We start from the raw sequence: 25,143 nt of genomic DNA on the forward strand, positions 1-25,143 counted from the left end.
TGATTTTTAGAATAATTTTATTTCTATGACAGGAAAATACAAAGCTGCTCAAACAGAGGAATCAAGTCTTAAAATCCTGAGGATCATATCAAACTGCATTCAGTGCTTATTTTTATTCTGTATTATTACTCTAAAGCAGCAGATGTTCACAGATCACTAGAAGATGAAAACTCTGAGGAATCTGGAACTCATATGCTGCTTTCTGTTTTTATTATTGAGAGCTCCTTTTTCAAAATACTTCAGATTATAGGGCTCTTCTACTACAAATGTAGTGGGAACATCCCCATTCATGGATACAACATTTATTTGGTATAATCCCAACAGCAAAAATGAAAGATAACTTATAAAATAACATATAGCCTGACGGAGGCAGCCCTTCTATTTCAAAACCCACTACGAATAGGAAGCATAATCACCTAAGAGGATAGTATGGTTACTCTTAAGTACACAATTAAGTGCTCCACTGGCATAAACAGTATCAGTAGACTACAAAGTATTCTACGTGTTACTAAAATCATAAATACAAGTCTCCCACAAACTCTCCACTTCCAACATCCCATCTCTCAAGTACATTTGCATTGTTGAGGCATATTTTAATATTGCATAGTTCTACATAGATAAGGTACTACTGCTTGCATTGTTGTTGCAAATGGCTACATTACTCTTAAATGGGTACTGTTACCACAGTAAATCCCGTAAAAACAGGCAGACTTCACATAGATCATTAAATGTCTTAAACTTGAATATAAACAGTACTCTTGAGTAGCATTTTGTTTATAAGTACTACGTATAACTTGTGAGTTTGCAAACGCTTTTACATCATTATCAACCTTACAGCTGAGCTGCAACTGTTAATTGTAGCATGTCCTGAAAACACTGGAACACAGTTCTACAGAGCACTTCTGCATCTGTCTCTGGACATGATTTCCAAGAAGAACAGGTAGCAACGATCCTGTCAGTACAGAAAACAATGAAGTTACCACTCTTACTTGTCATGGTCTAGGATAAAAGTCACACAAATTGCCCCAAAATATGAAATGTTAACATAAATTTGGAAGCAAAAATTGTCACATAAACATACTTTCTCAACATTCAAAAAGGACTCAGATCCCTAGTGCCTTCTTCAGTAAGCAATAATGTTGACAGATTTTGAAACTAGATACTTTGATTTAAATACCCATTTCTACATACACAGTGACATAACTTTTCTGCTTATATTTGGTAAAACTGTAAGTTACATTTCTTCTCTGCAACTAGTTTAAGATTTAAAGTACTTTCTTTGTATTTACCCAATAAAAAGTAAATCTTTATTTAGTTCTCTTTATGGGGCCATAGATCCAGGTAGAAATGATTTGTATTCTCAAACAGAATCAAATCTGCACACAATCCATATTTAGCTTTAGGAAGAAGTCATCTGAATTACACCTAAATCACAAAATGGCAAGTTATCTCAACACAGTATAATTAAAGTAGTTTATTAGATTAGATAAAGAAGCAATAATTGTTGTCCATAAGACAAATAAGCTGAAGTTGGATCTTTTAAAATCTTACCATTTTACGAGAACTGAAGCCAAATGTTTTAGCTTCTCCTTATTACTGAAAGAGGGCTGGTTGGGGTCAAGAGATGTGTGAGATGGACAGTTTGCTCACCTCTACTCTACCTAGTCTATCTCAACCAAGTGCTACTTTTTTAAAAAAACCTTTACATGTTACATTTAATGATCTCCAAAATGAAAGCTGATTTTAAAGTAAGTTAACTTTTTCTGTTCCTCCTTTCTTTCACCTTCCCCACTCTTTTCTTTCTGCCTATATTGTCAGTATTTTGGTGCTTACTTCACCTCCACTGTTCCTCCTTCCTCCCACACACGCTTTCCCAGAATTTTAATGCCTCTATTTTTATGCACGTCACTTCTCAACCTCTTCTGACACTTCTTCCCTCATTCTAGCTGTTAGCTGCCTTTCCCTTTGTGACAGACTCAGAACCATGCCCCAAATGAGATTATATCCTTACCTGTCATCTCTGATTGCATAAAAAAAGCCATAGCCATGATGTACCATAGGGAGTGCAGCTCCACTAAACCTTGTGTAGCCAGTCAGACTAGTTGAAAGAACAAAATTCCCACCTCCTCCGCTGTAAAAAAAATAAAATAAAAGCAGCATTTTTAAAGATCATTTAAAACAAAGTGAGTTTTACAAAAAAAATTATTTCATCTTAGAGATCAAGAAACCAGCATGCGTAAAGCCAATATAACAAAGACCTCAGTATCAAGGGATACCAAGAATACAAATTACCTAGCTGTGAAGGCATTATCCACATAAAGTTCTGGCACTGGCAGTCCTTGCTCCTGTGCTATGAGTAGGAGACCCAGAAGGTGACGATCAAAGCCTGTCAAATAAATGCAAATACCGCATCATTAACAGCAGCATTTCCTGTTTTTCTGCTGCTTCTGGTCTGGATATCAGGAAGCTCAAATAGCAGCTGAAGGACAGGTAAATGACTGAGTCTACTAAAAACCAAGATTCACAGCGTAGCATACTAAAATATTTCCCAAATATTTGATCTAAAAGGCCTTCATTACTTTCAGCTTGCAACACTGAGCCCAAATGCAAATGAACTAATATAAACCCAGTGCAGTTCCTGTGGAAAACAAAAAACAAGAAAACTTCCATTTCAGCCAAGGAGGAAGAGTTCCACACAGTGACAGCGGCCCACTAGCAATTTCACGGACAAAGTGAAAAAGCTTTCAGGGCCACACCTGCCCAGATAACTCACCAGCTGGGCAGAAAAAGTGATTTAATATTCAAAGTGAACATGTCTTTGGGGCACAAGGAAGGGTACAAGGACTAGGTTTTAGTTCCTTTCCCTGAAATTAAAGTATAAAATGTTAAAGGGGTAGTTTTTACTCAGGCTGAAGACAAGGAGACAGAGAAGATGTATTAGCATACAGCAACATTCCCTTTTCACCCACAAGAAAAAACAAAAATATATGGTCTCAGTACCTTTTCCATTCTCACAGTCTTTCCTCATTTTATCATGCTTTGCAAATGCCTTATGCATCAGCTGTAGTCGTTGGTAGGTCTGTGTAAAGTAGTGGAGACAGGATTAAAAAAACAAAAAAGAAAAAGAAAAAACAATTTAGATGAGTAACACATCAGGAATCACAGATCAACAAGTTTCTCCCCCTCACAGTGTCTAGCAATTTTAGACAGAAGAAAATGGAGGAACTTGAAAGGTACATTTCAAACTCTCTCCCAAATCCAAATTTCTTTTTCAAGAGAACTTGCTCATTTTTTTCCTGTATCTCTGCTCTGTTACTTGAATCACTATTGCACTCAACAAGATTCTAAACCTCATGCTCTTTCCCAAACAAGCCGTAACAATAGAAAGCAACCACTGTGAACTAGAGTAATCAAACCCAGAAACTTCCTACAATACCACCGTTTAGAAGCACACTAGCTTTTAGTAGATGCGGTTGCATTTACACGATCACCATGCCCTGAATTAGGCAGGCAGTTGGACTAGATCATCCTTGTAGGTCCCTTCCAACTGAAATATTCTGTTCTATCACTTTTCATGGCAAGAAAAATAAAAAGATTAAAAAAAAAATCTGTGATGAAAAAACAGGAAACAAAAAGAGACCCTAATTAAAACATACAGATGCCAACAGCATTCCCAAATTTTCCTCTGCTGATTGAAATATTACTTCCATGACAGAAGTTCTGACCAACATTAATGGGGTTTTTTCGATTTTATATTGGAACTTACATATTAAAACCAGACAGAACAGAATACAAATACATGTTCTAGTAAAGGAGGCCTAGAAATATATCTCTAGATGGCCAAGATCTTGACTTCTAAGACCTCAGATCTTACTAGCTCTTTAACTACTTAAGAAGGACCCTTTAGCTTTTTTATTCATTACATGAGAGGTTGGAGCAAAGAATGTGAAACAAGGACAGCAGCCACTCAATTTGGATAAAAATCAAGCTACTAAGCTCACAAGAGGCAAAAGAAAAGTTGAGACAAAAGGTTTTTATTTTTTTAAAGTACCTACTTTACGTATTTTGTAGTACCTTAAAAGTAAAGTTTTAAGCATCTTATTTCAGTAATTTCAGTACTATTGAACAGATTCAATGCTTTTTTAAGCCTTAAGAACTCATCATAAACTCCCCCCCCAGCAATGGGAAGATAGTTGGAGATGCTATTTAGTGTTGGAAGTAACAAGCCTCTATGTGTATTACCCATAGGAGGCTGACAATTGGTTAGAAGATACCAATAGAGTAGGGAAATAACAGGAATCCATATTCGCAGTAGGAAAGCAGATTTATATAATGGCCAGAAAACTGAGTTTTAAAGGCGCAGCACAGGGCAGAAGAAACCAGTGAAGACTATGAAGATATGCTCTTGAAGACTGTAATTACCAAATCACACATACTTCCCAATACCCATATTTCTGTATGTTTGTCAGATGCATTAATAATACAGAACCTTTGAATTTCCTAAAGATACATAGCCCTTTGTCTCAAAAAACTTCTCCTTGCTTCATTTATCAGGGTCTGAGAACTGTGCAGTGAGGACAACAGGAAGAGCTTTAGTACAGCTCTCATTTGGCAACAAAGGCATGACATGCTTTGCCAGCCAAGCACCAGAGAGTAGTTGCTGGGAAAAAAAAGAGGTCACCAGTTCAGCTATTCAGAGACAAACTCTGGAATACATCCCTGTGGTCACTAGGACACAAACGAATTTCAATCTTGCTCTCAGACTCAATGATTAGTTTAACATTTCCTGATTTCAATTAAAAATGTAAACAACAGAATCACTCCACAGCACAGCAGAATATGTTTGTTCCAAGCCAGTTACTTTTTTTTTTTTTTTTGGGGGGGTGGGGAGGGGGTGGAAATCAGCGTGAATGTAACTGAAGACACTCACATTCTTGAAACCAAAAGATAAATAGGATAGAAAACCAAACAAGTTCACACGTGACAGCTCACCTCAGTCACAGTGACCAGAGCCAGACTTCAAGCAACCCAACATTCAAAATCTGTCTCACTGGAAACAGGCCAACTCCCATTAATGAGACAATAGAAAAATGAGTTTTAAGCGGTTCAAATGACAGGCCTTCTAAACCCATGATTAAAGTAGGATTTCAGTATTTACATTGTCAGAAATATCCAGCATGGACTTGCACCATTCCACTGCTTCCACAGTACATGGTCTTATGGTCTCTGTGCGGCCATGATAGAAACGCCTGGTCATGGCAGTTTCGTAACAGCAGCCAGGGCTAAGAAGAAAAATTAGGAAAGAGTATCTCATTAACTTAACAAAACTATTTGCTCTCTCAAGAAAGTCCTGCCAAATATCTTACACATCTAGCTCAGTTACAAGTATCAGTAAGCCACTAATTTTCTTTAAATAGTGTGTCTGAGAAAGAGTCACAAAGGAACTCTACAAGCATTCATGAGACAGACTGAAAAAGTGGCACTGCTATAATCATAACTTGAGAAGACTGGGTTGTCGTGGCTGTTTTGTGCAGACTACAGACCTACCAGCCTCTAGCATAAATAAGCTGAAATTATGCAAGCTTCAGTTACACTACACATTTCTACTAAAGAAACCATCCACACTGCCCAAAATCTCAAAAACTGAGATTCGCTTGAAACAAGCGGTGTGTCCCAATGCATAAGGAAAAGGCTCAAATCCTTCTCTGCTGCACACTGACACCCGTCCAGCTTTTACCTGAAGCACCTGCAGCCCTATGACAGCCTACCACTTAATATACATCTTATATAAAAAATACTTGTGTGCTCTGTCAGACCTAACAGGCTACTTTAGTCAGACAATTTATTTATTCCAGTGTTCAAACTGAGAGCTACTGACCTTTCTTATGATGAGACATGCATCTCCAGTGACTAACACAGGATGAAACCCTCATTTTTCTGAAGCAAGCAATACTTGCCAGGTCAGTAATGACTTACACAAGCCATAATCAGAGTGGGCCAGCAAAGAGAAATGCCAGTATGAGGAAGAATGCTGCCTTTTACCAACCATACAAAATAAAACGACACACACAAAAAACGTAGAGCCAGGCATTTTGGGGGGGTCACTATCTATATTATTCTGCCCAAACCCTAACATCTATTGTTGCTATAGAAAGTGAGACACTGAGGTTTGGAAGGCTTTTCACAGGCTCAGAAGACTCACTGTTTTACTGACGGCTGTCAGTTGCTACAGCTAAAACTTCCTTCTCCATCTAAGCAACTATCTGACATCAAAGAACCCTGACCCATTGCACATTTGGGCAAACACTGGGTATTTACTTCAGTAGAGCCCAAATCCACATTTTCATGGACTGTCTTCTGCCCTCCCCCTTCCACAATATGTACACACGTGATCCCTATATGGGCACAAGGACACAATCCTTCCGGAAGCCAAGAGCACAAACCCTGTGAATTTCAATGGTGCAAAATAAGGCCCTATGCAACTCCTACTTTAAAAAAAAAACTTACTTCTTCATCCTTATAGCACCACAGCAAATTACATACAATGCAGTGGCCTTGCAATGCCAGTATCTCCAGATCCACCCCTTTACTCAAGAAATTAGGTTTTTACTCCTATTCTGAGTAATGAGATTTTCTTACCGTCCATGGCATTTGTAATAAGCAAGCTGAAGGGCAAGCTGCACAAATGTATCAGGATGAAGTTTCTTCTTTCTAATCAATGCTTTGCCGAAGGATGTGAAGGCGTAACTCGCCAGCTGCAAGTCAGATACCTATCATACCAGAGGAAAAGCCATAGAAGTCAAAATATCACAACTTGGTCCACTTCAGATAAAACACACTCAACATAAACCAACAATGTAACAAATTTAACCATGGCATTAAGTCCCCTGATTCATCAATTTAGCATATCGTATTCATCCCTGTTCTCCAGAAGGGAGAAAACCCAGTCAAAACCATAAAAATAAAATGAAGGAAAAAAACCACAAAACAAACAAAAAAAATCCCAACCCCCAAAACCCCTATGACAATTAAGAAAAGTAGAAATAAAATCCACCTTTTTGTAATAAAATTCTTTAGTACATTCAATTTCATTTATAATCTTTTGATCCACTGTGAATACAAGTTCCTCTGGCCATGGAATATCCCTCACTTTATCTGATCCCTGGGAGGATGCAGACAGAAAGAAAGAAAAGAAAAAGTATTATTCATAAGAAAAGACACATTAACTTTCAACGTTATTAGTTAAAAGGATAGGTACCTTCCATTTTCCCTCGTTTTCCATAATCGTCTTTTCGGCATAAGATAACATAGTAATTAAAGCCATGGCATCAAAAGGAGAATGCTAGAATCATATAAGACAAGGTATCACATTATTTGCACAACTACAAGAGGATAAAATTTCTTTTTCCCTACCCCACTCTTTTTCCTGCAGACCAACAACTTTACTGCACAGTGTTGGACTTGTTTTTCTAGTTCTATAATACATACAGAACTATGTGAGTGCACCCACTGTTCTGCAGCCAGGTGAGGAGGCACAGTACACCACTGCTGTGGAAAAGCATATTTTAGGCAGGATGTAGGCCCTTCTGGCCATTTAATAATGAGTTTCAAAAAAACGCGAGTTTAAAAAACAGCTGTTCAAACAGCTACATCATACAAAGAGTTAATTTTAAGCCTTCTTGCGCAATGTACTTTTTGTCTTTGAACTCCCTCATCATTTTAGAAATAAGATTATGATTTCAAATCTCATGTTCTTATTTCAAGTATGATGTAACATCAAACACTGCAAAAGCAGACTGCTTTTGGAAACTTGTCAGATAAGGTGCCTGGTAAACAAGGGTATACTAAAGAGGAAAGCATTAAACATTTAAGATAATACTCTGAAAGGGAAAACTTAGTAAATAAATACTTGAAAGGTTTTTAAGCAGGGAAAAAAAAAAATCAACTTACATCGCAGAATGCGGCACAGGTTCCATTGGAAAAAAAGATGCTGTTGTAGGATTTATCTCCCCAGCGTACAGTTGGATCACCTATGAGCCCCAGCCTTATAAGCTAAAACAAAAGTTACTCACTGTAGGTTTTAAAATCCACAAAGAACACTGCCAACCTGTCAGCTAAACCAAGCCCACATTAAGATGGTGAGACCTTCCTAAGGTCCTAAGACATCACCTAGTTGAAGATGAAACATGATTATACACCCAAGCTTTTAAATTACAGTGATAACAAGCTGATGACTATATTTTTGAGAATCCTGAAGGACAGGGGGCTAAAAGATTATGAAGACAGATTTCAGTCATCCCCATTTCCAATATCCTAACAATTTAAACTAAGTATTCCTATGGATCAACAAGCAGCATTATTTGCATATTTATCTGCTTCATTTTCTCTGTTCTGAAAGAGCACGAAGTGCTACTTCTGCATATGTGCAGGAGAAATTTTTATATAAAGACCAGATATGAATTATCAAAAATCCTTAGCTACCTCAGTGTAGTCCTCAGGAGTTGCATGGGGACTAGAATCATCAAGGCAGATCACAAACAAACTTCTCTGAATTTTTTCCAGAAGAGTAAAGTTCTTTGGATCAAGATCAACCAAATATTCACGTAACTAGAAAGCATAAAAAGACAATGCTAAGTGAAATTACGTATTTCCAGTGATCACAATGTTTTTCTCAGGAAGCAACCATCAAAGTATTCCCACCTCTGCCCATTTTGTCCTTTCATTGCTTGTTAGGGCTGCCAGTCCTGGTCCATCTGGTTCACTATGGCATCTTTTCTGTATATATGTAAGTTGCCTTTAAGAAGATTTCAAAAACTTTAGTTAACAAAGAACACGAGAGAAGATAAAGTCATCCTTTTTATCTCTCTTTTTTTTGCCATGCTGGAATTTTGGTTCCACATTCACAAGCTAATGTGAATTTTCAGGAAGCAGAAATCGGCTCCCTCAGACTTAAAGGGCAGCTGAAGACCTGCTCTGTTTTCAGTCACTAATGGTTAATTCAAATTGCAGCTACCAGCTCAGCAGATGTAAACAATTATGGTCCTGAAGTGTTATGCACTTCATTTAAAACTAGATCTAAGACTTCAGCAGTACAGATCAAACTTTCCTGAGCAGCAGATATCTAATACTGCAGCTTTGCAGCTTTTATAGGAACTAATCAGATACAAAGGCAAAAATCACACTCAAGACAGACCATGAAATTCAAAGAACAGTAGCTACAACACATCCTAAATGTAGAAACTGAACTACACAAGAATACTTACTTTCCTAACTTTTCCTTGCATTTTCCCCGTGAACAGCTATCAACAGGGAGCTAATTTTTAGTTTTCAGATTCAGTTTTTTAAAGAAATTCAGTTAAAGAAACTCCACAAATTGCAGGCACTTAATCTGGCTTGTCCTTTGTTATGGCACTCTTGCCCATTAAATTTCATTACTGATCATTAGTTACACAGTTGACAAAAATAAGACACCCATGATGAGGTTATTAAAACAAACCACCAAGCAAAAATCAATCTCCCCTTCCTATAGACAATAGAACGTTCTAGGGTTTTTGTCTGTATTCCAGGTGTTGATTTCTTTGTTACTTGCTTGATCTAACAGGTACAGCTACAGAAATTAGAAGATATTTCAACATATGTATTTAAGTATTAAAGTACCAGACTCTAAAAAGAAAAAGTTATAATTCTCTAATTAGTTTTTGTCTTGCCTCAGGAATTTGGCCATTCACCTTTTGCCTATTTTAGTTATACTATTTCTGTCGCGCTCTATAAGCAACACTTTGACAAATGCAGTAAGTTATTCCTAGAAGAAATGCACAACCCCTCTTTAATAAGTAGATGCATATAGATCCCAAAGCAATCACATGAGACTTATGCTGAAACTGTCTCTGTCCGTGACATCAGAGTTCAACTAACACAGTAGGAAACCCTGTGCCCACAACTGTACTGACAGTTAGAAAAGCCACCACCTCCACATGCTACTGGGAGATAGGAGACACAGCACAGAAAAGGTTTAAACATTGCCAGTTTCACTAGTACTGAAATTTAGTATTAAAAGAACCAAATTCTTTCTCTCTGTTCCTTTGCAGCACCTCAAGAACATGAAAAAAGCCACAAACATGGCTGGTTGTCACAGGTCTGATGCCAAGACGTGAAATACTGCAGTACTGCTCTGTAGTTAGCAGGCAGTCAATCAGTGTATACCAATGGGAATTCCAGCCCCTCTACTACTGAGAAAATTAACCACAAGTGTACTAGATATGAATCAATATGCAAGTGGTGCTTCATCTGTGTTAATGATTAAGTAGCAATGAGACAATTAACAATGTGGGATGGTCCTGAAAGGAATGGAGTTACACGTAATTTTAATAATTCCATGCCAAGAAACTTCCCACATGAATCATGCTACCTACTGAAACATCTTCATTCAGCCCTTTTGCGTGACGTTCTGTGGGTGTATTACAACAGTACATGATCATCAGTGCTTCATGCCAAGAAGCTGCCATCCACTACACAAGAATTTACTCCAGGGGTCCTCAAACATTTTAACCAGGGGGCCGGCGCACGGATGCAGTGGCAGGCAGTCATCTGCGGCTGCTTGGTTTCCCCCCCCCAGCCCCCAGCAGGGGGGTTCTGTAAATACCGGGGGCCGGACTGAGGACCCTGGGGGGCCGCATCTGGCCTGCTGGCCATAGCTTGAGGACCCCTGATGTACTCAAATCTGAACCCTCAGGTAGAAGAGAAGCTGTAGCTTCTCTCACACCTAATTCTTTGGGGTGAAGGGGATGGAAAGAGAACAGACTCTGGTAGGTAGCTTAAATAGGACAGATTATTTGAGACAAGGTGGTTTGAAAACCTGAAAATCTCTGGAGGAGTCACCATATTGCCTTCATGTATAGCATCAAATGCAAACACTCGACCTCGACACAGGACTGTTAAGTGAGATGGGCATTCACCTTCAGTCTCTGAAATGAAACAAAAAAAAACCCAAGAAAATCCAACCATGAGGATAGAGTGAATGACAGATACAGGAAAAACACTCAGCAAGTCCTACAGACTTTTTTGTTCAAAATAAGGCAGACTTCGTACAGTTAAAAACGGGAGATAAGAACAAAAATAACTTTAGAAGTCGAATTGCATTATCTTACTGCAAATCTAAACAATTTTAAAACCATGAGAGAAAATACACAGAAGTACCTAACTTTCACTGCTACTAATTACTTCAAGTCATTGTCACTATCTAGTAGCAAATGTCATTTGTGTACCTTGTAGGCAGGATCACCCTCTGCCATCATCAGTCTTGATTGCTGAAAGTTGATCTAGTAACATTTCTCTCTTGCATGAGTTTGGTTGGTTGGTTTGTTTTGTAAAAGGGATTAATATAATGCAGCAAGCCTGCTGCTAAGACACTTAGCAAACAATTGAGTCCTTCGGTTGTCAGTGTTTATGCAACCAGTTTCACCCACAGAGCTCAAGATGCGAGATGCACTACTATGTCAATCAGACCTGATCAGCGCACGCAGATCTGTAAAAAGGGAGCACTGACACACCAATGTGGCCATTATACAGAAACGTGGATGATGCTGGCCCACACTGGGCCAGGTACATTTGCATAGCATTGCCTTACTGAATCCATCTTTCTGGAAATAAGATTAAATAAAGTTGGAAAAGATTCTGACAAAACTCAGATGTTAAAATCCCAAGAAACGTGGCTACATTTTCTTAAACTGAGCCACGGTGCTACATGTTTTCTAGTCTAGTGTTCCACCCTGGGAAAAAGAAGAAATGCATGCTGCTTTACCACAAGTATGTAACTGAGTCGGCATCCGCTGAAGTCTTGAAGGTTTTTACCTATCTTTAGGGTCCTACTTTTTAAAACAGGTAATACAATTCAATACATACCTGGTGAAAGACATTCTAAAGTGAGGAATTTGTCATTTCATGTAAACCTCATCTTCATAGATCATGAAATTAATTTCTAATATAACAAAAATTAGAAGGGATGACATCAAATTCAGTTACTTTAGGTAGCACCATCCTAACTGTAGCTGTCTAAAGCAAAGGGTTGAATCAAGTCTGGAAATTAACATACCTAGAATTAAGTGCCTGAAATCTCACTACAGTTGGTAGAGATCTACCCAATACACTTAATAACAACTAATGAGCTCTTCACCTGTTCTCATTAAGGTGTCTGCTGCAGGTTGAACCAAACACCTCTTCAGGTTCCACTGATCAGGCTGTCCTTGCTTTCAGCATGGTCTCTGACTACAAGCTGACATTACCTGTTAAATTTTAGGTGCCCTACTCTGCAATCTGAACGCAATTTCAAGTGGTAACAGCTTTGTTTATTAAGTGTGACCGTAACAGCACACTGAGTTTCCACCATTTGAATGTTTCTTCTATGTTTTGGTATTTAAACTGACTCTTCAATTGTAATACCAACAAAAAACCCTTGAAGCTTGCCTTCAACTTTGCATTTTCTCATCGTATCCTTACATATTTTCTATGGAGCAAGGCAATGCCTCCTTCTTCTTGAATTACTGAGTCTTAGGAACTCACACCTCCCACAATTATCTAGGCTGACACTGCTGAACAACTCTGGCCACGTCAGAACGTGTGTGAGAGTGGTGTTACGATTTCAGTTAGTTGATTACTAATACTACAGTATTTGTTAGTGGAGGCTGAATAAAACCACTACGTTTTCACTCTAGCTCTCAATCCTGTACCCCAGAAAACCATTGGAAGCTTAAAAGAATGGCTTCAAGAAGCACTATGGAGTACTTTCAAGACTGAAAAGAGAAGATGCTGACCAAGCCAAGAAACAGCACAATGACAGAAAATAAGTAAGAACTATTCCAGCAGAACGTATGGGAGCACACTTGAGAAAAGCATTCTGTGGAAGATGCAATTAGTAATGACGGTGAAATTCTGTCCCTACAATACACAGACTTCACCCTCGTTTTTAACACATGGAATTTGTCTTTTTTTTAATCTTTAATGCTGCCACACTTCATATAGGCACCAGGCTGGTAACATACAATTTGAAGCACAGCTTTCTTTTAAATCTTGTTTAGTAAGGACTAAATATTGGACCAAAAAGGACATTTGTAAAGTAGATAGCTTCTTTGCTTCCTTACATAGGTACTCAACAATGAGTACCCGATTTAGTGCTTGAGGAAGCAAGTACCCTATGGTTAACATGACCACTCCATTAGCCCATTAATATAAAATCATTTGCTTGTATTAACCCCCAGTTTGTGTTTGTTTACCAGTTTTAAAATAACTGCCAATCGAGTCTCTGGTAACTCCAGGAATTCTGCAAGTGCAGAAGAGCATTCGAAATTGGCTCATGTCCAGAACAGCACTCCCAGATCTCTGTATGGCCACCTTCTCTCTGTAGTAAACAAATACACCAAAATTAAACAAGACAGATGATAATTATGCAAGCAAATCAAGGTAAGACAAAACCATCTTTCACTGCAAAGAACACATGCCAATGAACGTAAACATATTTTTGTGACTGAAGTACACATAGATCATTAATACTTAGAATCTTCGATTTCTTAATTTAATTCTTAAGAAATAATTACTTAAAGTCTTACTCTCGTAACAGTTCCCAGTATTTCAGAGTGTGCCATATATTTACACATGCTCTTTCTATCTGAGTGCCCTCTTTTGGTGGCCAGAAGTGTTCAATATAGGGACCGGGGCCTCCCATATTACAGTGTATTTGCGTTGATATGCGAAGATCAAGATAAGCCACATTCAGCCACCAGTCCTCCAGCTGAAAATGAAAAATGTTTAGCATCAGAATTAAGTTTTAGTCATTAATTCTTTAACAATCACTTGATTGTTCAACTGTCTGCTGCTTTTACTTTTTTTTTAAAAAAAAATATTTTGGATAGTAGTTCCTATATAATGGTTCAAAACTGACTGCAGAGGTTAACATATACAGCTCTTCTATTTTCAAGCCTAAAATAAAATTCAATACTGCTTAAGACTATTAAATAGTGAATTTTTATGAAGAGTTCTTCCCTGATATTATTGATCTTAAACTCTTGCAGATGTCAGCTGCGGCTGCTAATATCAGACAGATTACGCCATGAAGAATGGAAGGATAGGAGATTTGTGTTAAGAGAGGATCTGGGACAGACAATTTATAATGTATTTTTTCTATCATCGTCTGGAAATCTGCACTCCAGAGTGTGTCACGTTAAGGTTTACAAGGTTCTCATGAGCTCCACTTGGTAACACCCCAACTCGGATCCCTTTCTCTGTTGAAAGACAACTTTAGAATGCTACCACATGGCTTTTTTCAGGAAACAAAGAGAACATACTCTGAATTCCTTTGTCTTTTACTCTTTTTCTTTTTTTCGGGGGGGGGGGGGGGGGTGGGGGGGTGGGGGGGGGGCGAGGGAGGTGGGTAGAGGTGACAGAAGAAGAAACTGACAGACAAAGCATTCCAAGGCTGGTAGGTAACAAAATTTCAGTTAGTGAGCTTTCTTAACCGCTCAGCTTTGGAAAAAAAAACAAACAAGCCACATGTATGTAAGTGAATGTGTTCGTATCCATTGGCCAAATGGCAGATACGAGGAAGATCCTAAGATTTAAAAAAAAAGCTAAATGACTCTCTAAATTATATCCTGAACAACCAACTTTCCGTAAGTTGAATTATGATTTCTTACATATCTAAATACGTACCCAGTTCCTTCTCATTTTAGCTCTTTCCAGTAATTTCCGATGCAACTCTTTCCCAATCCCATTTTCAAATTTTTTAACTATATCCTCGGTTCTTTCATATTCTTGTTGATTTAGAAAAGGCTTCACTGTAAAAAGGAAATGTTTTTATTTTATTTTAAACACAGCTGTATACTGAGATTTATTCCGAGATGCACATATCCATGGGCAAGGAAGTAGATGAAAATACTCAGAATTTATTTTTCTAAAACAAGTATTTGAAGGGAACACACCTTTAAAATTCCATAAATTAATCACCGTGTTCTAATAAAACATAAATACATACTTTTAAATAAATGTAGATGTTAGGAAATGAAAGCAATTGCTGAAAACCTGAAACAGATAACCAAATCCAATATATTTAAAACTGCAGCTGGAAATACTATGAGTTCTGCAACAGCTGCCACAGAATTCACTGATTAATTACATTTACAGGAACTTTCTAAATTAATATATTGAGCCATATGTGTCTGCCACCCTACTGCACCAACCTTAAGTTACTTGCCTTTATCTTCAAAAGTCTATTCGTGATCTACAAGCACCTTGCCCATCAATTCCCATTCACTGTCCCCACATTACGATTACCTTTGAATGACACTGATGGCAGTTACTACTACCCAAATTTTGTATTTTAAAATACTTCTGGATTTCTCTCAGATCACGCACCATACAGGCCAAAGTTCTTTGTAAACATTTGCAAAAGTAGTCATTCTTTTAATCTAAAAAACTTCCTTAAAGCCTTTTTACCATGAAACCTGTGGTCATTAACAGGCACTGCTGATGTCTGATTCCATATAGTTGAGTCCATATAGTTGAGTCCAAGCTTCTGAGTCTCAACATCTCGTCTTCTTACATTCACCTTGCATATAATGTATTTTCTGTTATCTTTATACTTAGATTGCGAAGTCAGTGACAAACAGAATGGGAGGGGTAGGGTTCTGCTGATTCAGTGCCTACACAATGAAGTCTGACTCATTTTTAAGGCTGCTGGACACTACTGTCAGCTGATTCCTTGTCTGTCTTGCTCGTGCTAGCCCTGTGATTTACTTACAGCTGTTAAGAAACAAGGAAGGATACATTTGATTGTGTATCTGTACCACCTCTAATATATCCTTCGCGAGTAACAATGGAGTTTCAGCTGGGCAAGGTCTCAAATACTTAACTGATCCTTGTAGAATCAAAATCCTACTTCCTCACATCTGTGTCTTCCTACAACTATGACTGCTTGCCTGCAATCACTACTTTTTTCTTCTTCATAGATCTAGAGAACATCTAGTCCAACACCTCATCTCAGTGGGGTCAGCTACAGCAGGTTGCTGAGGATTCTGGGGCTTTGAGTATCTCCAAGGACAGAGACTCTACAACCTTCCTGTTAGCAACCTGCTCCAGTGCTTGACCACTCTCACAATAAAAACAGTCATCTTCTTTTTAAAAGGAATGTCTTGCATTTCTATTTGTGCCCATCGCCTCTTGTTCTGTCATTGGATACCACTGTGACGTCTGGCTCTGTCTTCTTTACTTCTCCCCATCAAGTACTGACACATGTTGCAAAGATCCCCCTAAAGGTCCTAAAGCCTTCTCCTCCCCAGGTTGAGCAGTCCCAGCTCTCTCAGCCTCTTCCCATCTGTCAGATAATCCAAACCCTTAATCACTCTCATGACCCTTCCCTGGGCTCACTTCAGTTATGTCCATGTCTTGCTTGTACTGGGGAGCCCAGAAATGGACACAGTACTCCAGACGTGGCCTCCCCAGCGCTGAATAGAGTGGAAGGACCACCTCTCTGTCTGCTGGCAATGTTCCTTCTAATGGAACCCTGAAGGCTGCTGGCCTGCCCTGCTGCAAGGGCACACTACTGGCTCATGTCCAACTCAGGTCCACCAGGATCCCCAGGGGCTTTTCTGCAAAGCTGCTTTCCAACCATTTGGCCCAGCTTGTGCTGGTGTGGGGAGTTGTTCCTCCCTGGTTGCAAGACTTGGCATTTCCCTTTGTTAAACTCCGTGAGGCTCCTGTCAGTCCATTCCTCCAGCCTGTCAAGCTCCCGCTGATGGCAGTACAACCATCTGGTCTATCAGCCACTCCTTCCAGCTTTGTACCACTTGCAAACTCACCGTGCATTCTGTCCCATCATCCAGGTCATTAAAGAAGATGTTAAACAATACTGGACTCCCAGGGTATACCATCAGAGACTGGCCTACATCTGGAATATGTGCTGCTGATCACAAAGCTTTGAGTCCAGCAGCTGAGATGGTAGTAGAGAGTCAGGTGGACTGAAGACTTAGCCCATACTTTACCAATTCATCTATGATGAATTTAAAAAAAAACCACCAAAACACAACCAACCACTTCTGATTTGCCAAAATCCTTGCTAAAGTCAATATAAACAACACAATATCCATTACACTCCCTTCATCCACTGAGACAAGTCACTTCATCATAAAATGGTATCAGGTTGGTCAAGCATGATTTCCTTTTCAAAAAGCCATGCTGCCTACTCCCAGCCATCTTCTTGTCCTTCATATGCTGGGAAATGGTTTCCACAACTATTTGCGGGGGACTCCCAGGGATTAAGGTGAGGTTGATTGTCCTGCGTTTCCCCAAATCTTCTTTCTTGCCTTTCCTGAAGACAGCAGTGACGTTTGCTTTTTTCCAGACCTCAGAAACCTTCCCCAGTCCCCACAACTTTTCAAAGATTATCAGAAGTGGCTTCCCAATGACAAAGGCCAGCCCCCTCAGCACTCATGGACTCATCCCAACTGGTCCCATGGAATTTTTAATATCCAATCTGTTCAAGTGTTCCCTATGCTGATCCTCTTCCACCAAGGGTAAGTCCTCCTCACTCCTTTTCAAAAATAACTCAATTTTTATCCTAATCATAAAAGCAATTTTAGTATTTTGCACTACCTGTCCTAAGGTGCAAGATAAAGATCCATCTTCAGCTACACACTGGCCTACTCCTGCTACTCCACAACAGTATAATTCAAGTTCCAGTGATATTTTCCCTGCTTCATAGGACAAACATGGAGAGTAAGGGCCAAATGATACCTACAAATGCATTTTTAAATGCATGCTGACACCCTTAGACAGCAACACAGAATATCCACTTACAAGTATTATCATACAGTGCTTGTGTTTAAATTGCACTGGGACCTCCCTAAATTCCACTTACGCCACACATGCAACACCACCACGATTGGAAAGGTACCAGCATTCCACCTGCACCTTCAGCACATATGATCAGCTATGAACATTCAGGCAGTACCTAACATATCTAGACCTTATCTAGATGCAGCCTGAATTGCACCACCTTCAGTTGTGACCACACATGAAAAAAGAAATGTTGACAGAGCCATCCACCTACACCATTTAATTTAGCAGCTTACAGTATTCACCCAGGAAACCTGGAGTTGAAAGCCTCCCCAAGACTGAGGGTAGTCCAACACTCTAGGTTTCACAGAAAGTGACTTTATTACCACACAATATCGTAAGAAAGAGTAATTATCCTCTGTTATTAAAGTTAAAAAGTCATTACAGAGCAATATGCGCATGCATACAAGAAAGAAAATAAGCAAGATTACTGGTTTCTGGTCTCTATTCATAGAATCTTTTAGTTTGGAAAAGACCTTTAAGATCATCTAGTCCAACAGTTAAAGGGGTGAGTAAGACTGCTTGGGGACTGGAACACATGAGATGAGGCTGAGAACTGAGTTTGTTCAGCTTAAAAAGAGAATGCAAAGGGAAGACCTTGCTGCACTCCGTAACAACTTAACGGAAAGGCATAGCGAAGACAAAGCACAGTTCCTCTGAGAGATGCACAGAAATAGGACAAGAGAAAATGGACTCAGGTTGGAGCACAGGAAATTTCTGACAAGGAAAATATAGAGGTTGGGGTTCTTTTTCTTTTTTTTTTTTGTTGGTTTATTTTTTGTTCCCCCTTCCACAATCATGAGGGTGATCAAACACCAGAAAGGTTGTCCAGAGAGGCTGTGGAATCTCCATTCTTGCAAATATACAAACCCCAAATAAGCAAGGCCTGAACAATCTGCTGTAGCTAGACCAGCTTTGAGCAGGAATCTGGTCTAGATGAACCCTCCCCAGCCTGCATGATTCTAAAACCATTTGATCAGATGTAGAAGCAGCACTGTTAGGAAGGAGCAGAACTCAGTGCCTTTCTCACTGTTCAGGGGAACTTCTGTCTTGCCACTTTCCCCAGCCCCACAGACCTTGTCTTCCTTTCGGCATAGGAGATCAGCTCCATCCACGAACAAGAAGCAGCACATGAAAGACCTTCAGTTGCATAGTTAAGGAACCCTCTGGAAACCTGGAACTTTGGGGTTTCATACTCTCAGGTTGAGTCCAAGCTTCTGAGTCTCAACCTCTGGTGCACGAGATGAAAGGCTAAATAGCACGGATATGGCCACCTTTAAAACAAGATTAGTCATTCTGAATCCAAAGCAGAGGTAGCTACCGTAAAGCCTTATTTAAGGCACCTTCTGAGACATACTTTGTCCAGCTTTTCCAGTTGACTGGCTTTAAACATACAAGTGGTTTAACAACAGGCACACTGACTTATGTTAAGTGCCTGGGGTCACCCTCCAACCAATGAAAGACATGAGTTTCCAGAATGAGTCACAGTATCTACTAAGGGTCATCTGGAGGTTCTGAAATATTCTCCAAAGGCACCTCCTTTCCTTCACTCACCGCCACAGACTAAGCAAATTACAAACTTAAGCCATGAAAATCACCAAGCTGCTGTCTAGAATCATGTACGGCACATTCTGGCGTTCAGCAATCTGTAGAAGGGAAGACTGGCAGAACAAACAGTACTAGAATAACTTTCCTCCAACCTCCAGTGAGACTGAAGGAGATCAACAATAAGGATCAAAGCTATAGAATGACTTATGTACAGGGAACAGTAAGTAGGAACTAAGTTCTGCATGGAAAAAAAGGGGAACATGTGATAAGGTATTTATGAAAACACAGATCAGAATCTGAAAACAAAAGCAAACAAATTCACTGTCAGATTTTATCACTCCATAACTTGGGACAGCCAGCTGGGTTTACAAAACTAAGTTCTAAAGGGCAATTCTGTTATTGCAGGTTCAGTACTACTGCAGCACCACTTTAGTTCATCTGCACTACAACAAAAAGAAAACATCGTCTGACAGTCATACACACGATATTTTTTCTCTAAAACCACCATTTCAACATTCTGTATCAAAAAGCGACGATGTAAGGAACACCAAAGAAAACCTATTACAATCAGCTGGGCCATTTCCACTATGTGCAGAATAAAAGAGAACTCCAAGTGAACTGAAGGATTTCTGTTTTGGGAAAGGAAAGTTTTGGTGTAGTATGTTGCTCCTAAGAAAAGAACTCCAGGTCTTACTCTGTTAGTATTCCTGTATTACAGGTAAAATGGCAAGACACAAAGCAGATGTTCCAGAAAAAAAGATCAATGTCTCAGAGTTCTAAAAATTATTGAAGAATCATAGGAAAGTTATCTCAAGACACTAGGTAATATATCTTTGTCATCCCCAATATATCAAAGCCTGATAATCACAATAAAGAACCAACCAGTCATCTGTGCTTCATAAACAAAGCTAGACACATATGCACTGATGTTGTTTTCAAAATTTTTCTCTTATGTGATCTTCTTTAGACAGCCAACACTCCAAGGCAGGAATTATCCAAAAAAACGCCCACCACAGCCTTTTCCTTCTGCTGTATAGTTAATAGTAGTGGCAAGAAAGAAGAATATTTAAGTATGAAAAAGTTTGAAGTAACTGTTTTTTACAAAGATTCTGGTCAAACAGTCATAAACAAGCAAAGTAGTTACTATGCAAAACAAACTTTGTAGATGGAGAAGCATCTTTTGTTAGACCAGACAGAACTGGGAAAAAAAAAAAAAAACACGAAAAAACCCACAACAAAAAGCCAAAACCCAAACCCAAAGCAAAAGCAAAACTTTAGGGAAGGAGAAAACCTAAACCCAAAAGTTAACCTTCCCACATGCCCAATTCCCTTGAAGAAAGGCAAATAGGGATAAAATGGAAACTTTTACACAGGTTGCTCTGGGCACTTATTTTCCCATACTGAACCTGAGAAAGACCTTTTGCACCCTAAACTTGTCTGGATCCTCCAATGCAACTGCACCGGTTGATACAAGCTGTCTCTACAAATCACTTCAAGAATGTCTCAGATGAGCCTGGCAACAGCAGCACATGCCATGCTACTATAACAATATTAAGTCATTACCTGCATTAAGGTATTTACTTAAAGATTCATCAAGAGGAGGTACTGGCAGGGAAGGCAGGGAATCTTGGTATTGAAACGTTCGCTCCTCAGTGGATTCAAGCATTTGCTTTTCCATGATGCAGATCTGCAGCACAACAGTCAATTAATGAAGCCGACGCTGGATGATACATTTCCCCACACTGTTTTCTCCCCCTCCCTGCCCCCCATCATTTACAGGGTAGAAGACACCCATCCGGGAAGGGTCCCTGGGATCGAGGATTTCTTGCCGGCCTGAAGCCACAGGAGGGGTGTGTGTGTCTGTCTGTGTGTGTGTACACACACACCCCACCCCACCCAAGGGTGAAACTGTGACCAGGCAGCCACCGATGCTCCCTCGGGGTGCGCTGCCATGAACCAGCCCGGGGCCTGTTGCTCTCTCCCGGGAAAGCCAGCCGGCGCTGGCACACCCACCAACTGCGACCAGGGGCGAACTGGGGAAGGTGGAAACCGGCCGGCAGCCGCCATCTCGCCGCTCGCCGCCCCCCACAGACTTTTTTTTTCACCGAGGCTCCCACCGTCGTAATAACGACGAAGGGGCGCGGCCGCCACCCGAGCCCTAGCCGTGCCCCCCCTGCCCCAGCGCTCCCCCCTGGCGGGACGGCGGCCCGGGGCGGGACGGGGCCGAGCAGGGCCCGCGCCGGGGAGCTGCCCCGGAGAGGCCCGGGAGGCCGGGGATGAGGAAACAGTCGGGCGGAGCCGAAACCTCCGTACGACCCTCTACCCCACCGAGGCGCACCCCCTAAGGTAAGAGACCGGCGGCGGTCACCGCCCGCCCCACGGAGCGCCGCTTACCGCGGCCTGGACGGGCCCGCCGCCGCCTCAGCCGGCTCTGCCCGCCTGCCCGGCCGGCTCGCTCACTGCCCGCCTGCCCGGCCGGCCGCCCGCCCAGCTCGCTGCCCGGCCGGCTTACTCGCCCGGCTCGCTCGCTCGCTCGCTGCCTGCCTCACCTCTGCCCCACTTCCAAGCGGGCCCGGAAGGCAGGCGGGCGGGCGGGGCGGGGCGGGGAGGCCGCGGGGAGGCGGTGGCCGCGGGGAGGCGGTGGCCGCGGGGAGGCGGTGGCCGCGGGGAGGCGGTGGCCGCGGGGAGGCGGTGGCCGCGGGGAGGCGGTGGCCGCGGGGAGGCGGTGGCCGCGGGGAGGCGGTGGCCGGAGTGGCCGCGGCTCGGTGGCGCCGGGAGCGGGACGTGGCCCCGCAGCCCCCCGGGCTCCGTGCTGGGGCTGAGTAAAAGGACGCGGGGATGAGGGCAAAGGCTCCGCGGCTGGTGCCCCTTGCGGCTGTGCTTGTAACCCCGGCCGCATCCCCCGCGGGCCTGAGCCCCGCTGCGCCCCCCGGCTGGCCCGGAGGGGCTCTTGGCCCAGGGGCAAGTGGCCCTACTGCGTTGTGGGTGGGGAAGAGCTCAGGAGCTTGCAAGGACGTTTCCGTGGCACAGGTCTGGGCCAGACCAGTGTGTTTCTTTGCCAGCCGTTAAAATGGGTGTGGGAGAGAGGCTTGAGTGGTGTGACCTGCAGCCCCGCAGGAGGGGGGGCAGGCACAGACCACCAGCAGTGAGAGGGAGTGGGATGTGCAGTGGTCCTCACATCCTGGAGCAAACGCTTCACCACGTGGTGAAGCACCACTTGTACTGGGAAAGACATGTGAGGCCTGCCCAGTCCCACTTGCCATGTTTATGAGGTTTCTACTTCCAGAGACACCTGCCAGTACTGCCATTTGGCACACTGAAGGGGTCTCTGTCACCTGCCTGTATTCATGGGTGATGCGTGATGGAGAGGTACGGCTCCCCTCCATGGGCAGGGACTTTCCCCTCTTCTGCTGTGGCTGGGGGCCCTGACCGCTCTGGAGAGCTCCCAGACCTAGGGGAGTTCCTGGTGAAAGACTGGCAGCTTAGATAGGTCTTGAAGCAGTAATAGAAGCAGTTTGGTGTGACATAACCTGGCACACACCTCCCTCTCCTGCCCTGATGGCTTATCTGCATCCTGTAAGAGTCTGCACACAAGGTGGAAGGTTTGGACAGGGCTGGAGCACATAGCCTGATGCCTGCCACCACTGCCTCCAGGCAGAGACTTGGGACCTACAGAAACCCTGCAGACCCTATTACTTCCATCCCTATGAGGCTCCAGATGTCTTTGCTATTATAGACCGTATGAGGACTGCAGCCTCCTACGGCTCCCTCTTCCCTTGTGGGGATAGGAGACTCCAGATCCCTATGGCCCTCTCTTTCATGAAAGGTTCCCATCACACATATTTTTTTAATACTAAATCTTTGCTTAATCCTTCTTCCCACGTAGGTCCAAAGGCAGCTCAGAGATTAAAATCAAGGACAATTACATCTTCATCTAAAAATCTAATTAGTAGCCTGCGCAAAAGAATAAAGGTATAATGCAATACTTAAAAAAAAAAAAAAAGGCAGTTTAACAAGAGGTTTGTAGTAATAGTTGCTGTGTCTAAGTGGATTTAAGTTTAGTTCAGGATTCGGTTCACAGCTGTAAGTCTAGCTTTGAATGAGCATAGCAAAGTCAGCATGTGATAGAAAACAATATCAAACTTGCAGTCCTACAATCTCTCAGTTATTCTTGCCACTGAAGTATTGGTAATGTGGAAATAAGAAAGACTACTATTTCATATTCTGCATCACAAATGGCAAGTTTTTTAAATGTTGGTTTAAAGTCTGTAGTTATAGCTATGGGAATTGCTATGATATCTAAGTTGGGGCCTAGCAAAAAAATGAACATCCACACATTTTAGATAACACCAAGACATTCTAATACCCTGTTCAGACTGTAGAGATGGAAATAGGAAGTTTGTTTTTCTTCCTTATTGTACCTGTGTAGGAGCACGCCTAGCATAGGTGCTGTGAAAGCAAAAATAAACTGTTCCTCTGCTGAATTCCTACTTAATCCTACTCTTCTGCTGTTCCTAAAAAGAAATGTTATTATCTAAATCTGTACATTTTTAGAGCAGGAAGACTGAGGACAGAATATGGCATAATAGGGATCACCTCATCTTTCTTCACTTTCTTCATGGCCTCGGCACCAATTTTAAAATATTTTCTGTGACATAACCTGCCATGCTCAGAACAAAATGTTAGCATTTTTATACTGCATTATCATTCACAGCTTATGCGAACAGGGCTTTGTTTCTTGCCTTTCCATCTGCAGCAGTGGCACCTTCTGGTTGTTTCTCTGTTGCTATATATCTTTGCTGCCAAAATGGCTTTCCATTCTCACTGTCTCTCCTTCCCTGGGCCACCTTTTGCTATGTGCAGTTATATGTAAAGCAGTTACTTTGTGGTTAACACACAGAAAAGATGGCCAGGATTAGTGACCTACTAAATTTAATATTAGTATATTAGTCACCTTAAGGGTCTTTGCTAGTCGGATGGAAAAGGGTCAGCTTTCACTGCTCCCTGTGGCAGGTGCCTAATGTTGCAATCTTCCACCTCGTTTTTTCCCTTGAGATGTTATTTTTCTACATTGATGTCCTGCCTCTTGATGCTTGAGCTGCTGCCTGGCCCCATCTCAGTAGTCTTTACCTTCTTTATCTCCAGTTCTGCCTTTCTTACATTTCACGGCTTGACTTTGTGGACTTGGTCATGGCTCTTTCTCTTGGTTTGACAATTTCCTCAAAAATCTGAGCAATGGTTATGTAGCTGTGCCATAGCAGAACTAGGCTGACAGCAGAAACAGTAGGAAAGTAGGGGAGCTTATGTTGTTCCTTTTCATATTCACCTTTGAAGCATACACATGTCCTTTATATTTGCAGTTTCAACACCCTGGAAGGTCCAGGTGGTAAAACTGGGAATGCATGTTGGGTATCGTTAATATTTATTTCATTAGTTTTGCATTGGTGATACTGTGAGCACATGAGCTACAAGTCTTCAACAAATTTTCTCTATGATTTCCTAATTTTTTTCAAGTCTAAGTAAAGGAATGGATAGACAGTTTTCTGGAGAACAGAATTTCAGTTGGTAAAGATATAAATTATTTCTTTTTTCATCAGCAGCTTTTAGATGTTAGCAATTACATTAACCTCTTTGGAGTGTTAGCCTCTGATATGTTGCTGGGAAAAATATGATCAATGGAGAAAAAAGTTGAGTATACTCCATACTTTTCTGCGC

General features: G+C 41.4%; 2 protein-coding genes and 1 pseudogene across 6 annotated transcripts in view; 2 read left to right on the top strand and 1 right to left on the bottom strand.

Moving 5' to 3' along the window:
• LOC130147241 (phosphatidylcholine translocator ABCB4-like) overlaps window positions 1-12,965 on the top strand; it is a 46,503-nt pseudogene extending 33,538 nt beyond the window's left edge.
• On the bottom strand, window positions 1-22,017 carry CROT (carnitine O-octanoyltransferase). Its single transcript, XM_056336103.1, has 17 exons — window positions 21,823-22,017; window positions 20,992-21,115; window positions 14,701-14,825; window positions 13,602-13,783; window positions 13,269-13,393; window positions 10,856-10,964; window positions 8,701-8,794; window positions 8,482-8,607; window positions 7,951-8,052; window positions 7,259-7,342; window positions 7,055-7,162; window positions 6,640-6,770; window positions 5,159-5,282; window positions 3,001-3,079; window positions 2,293-2,386; window positions 2,012-2,131; window positions 1-952 (listed from the first exon to the last, which is right to left on the bottom strand). Exons 2-17 carry the CDS (start codon window positions 21,104-21,106, stop codon window positions 832-834), a joined length of 1,839 nt encoding a protein of 612 aa, XP_056192078.1. The 5' UTR covers window positions 21,107-21,115; window positions 21,823-22,017; the 3' UTR covers window positions 1-831.
• The window catches only part of OLAH (oleoyl-ACP hydrolase), a 21,788-nt gene continuing 17,997 nt past the window's right edge, over window positions 21,353-25,143 (top strand). For 3 of the 5 annotated variants that reach the window (XM_056336106.1, XM_056336108.1, XM_056336109.1), the window contains exon 1: window positions 21,353-21,774. The gene's annotated coding sequence lies outside the window, so the exon portion shown is untranslated. The remainder of the gene's footprint in view (window positions 21,775-25,143) is intronic. The other 2 variants (XM_056336112.1, XM_056336111.1) reach the window with 2 other exon arrangements.

Source organism: Falco biarmicus, chromosome 4, assembly GCF_023638135.1.
Source record: "Falco biarmicus isolate bFalBia1 chromosome 4, bFalBia1.pri, whole genome shotgun sequence".
Lineage (NCBI taxonomy): Eukaryota > Metazoa > Chordata > Aves > Falconiformes > Falconidae > Falco > Falco biarmicus.

What these genes read in the sequence shown, in the direction of transcription:
- CROT (XM_056336103.1), bottom strand. Translation starts at nt 21,106, where the DNA reads ATGGAAAAGCAAATGCTTGAATCCACTGAGGAGCGAACGTTTCAATAC. An exon ending in AAGTAAATACCTTAATGCAG is followed by an intron (nt 14,826 to 20,991) that starts GTAATGACTTAA and finishes TCCTTTTTACAG; the next exon opens with TGAAGCCTTTTCTAAATCAA. An exon ending in TACTGGGAACTGTTACGAGA is followed by an intron (nt 13,394 to 13,601) that starts GTAAGACTTTAA and finishes TGTTTACTACAG; the next exon opens with AGAGAAGGTGGCCATACAGA.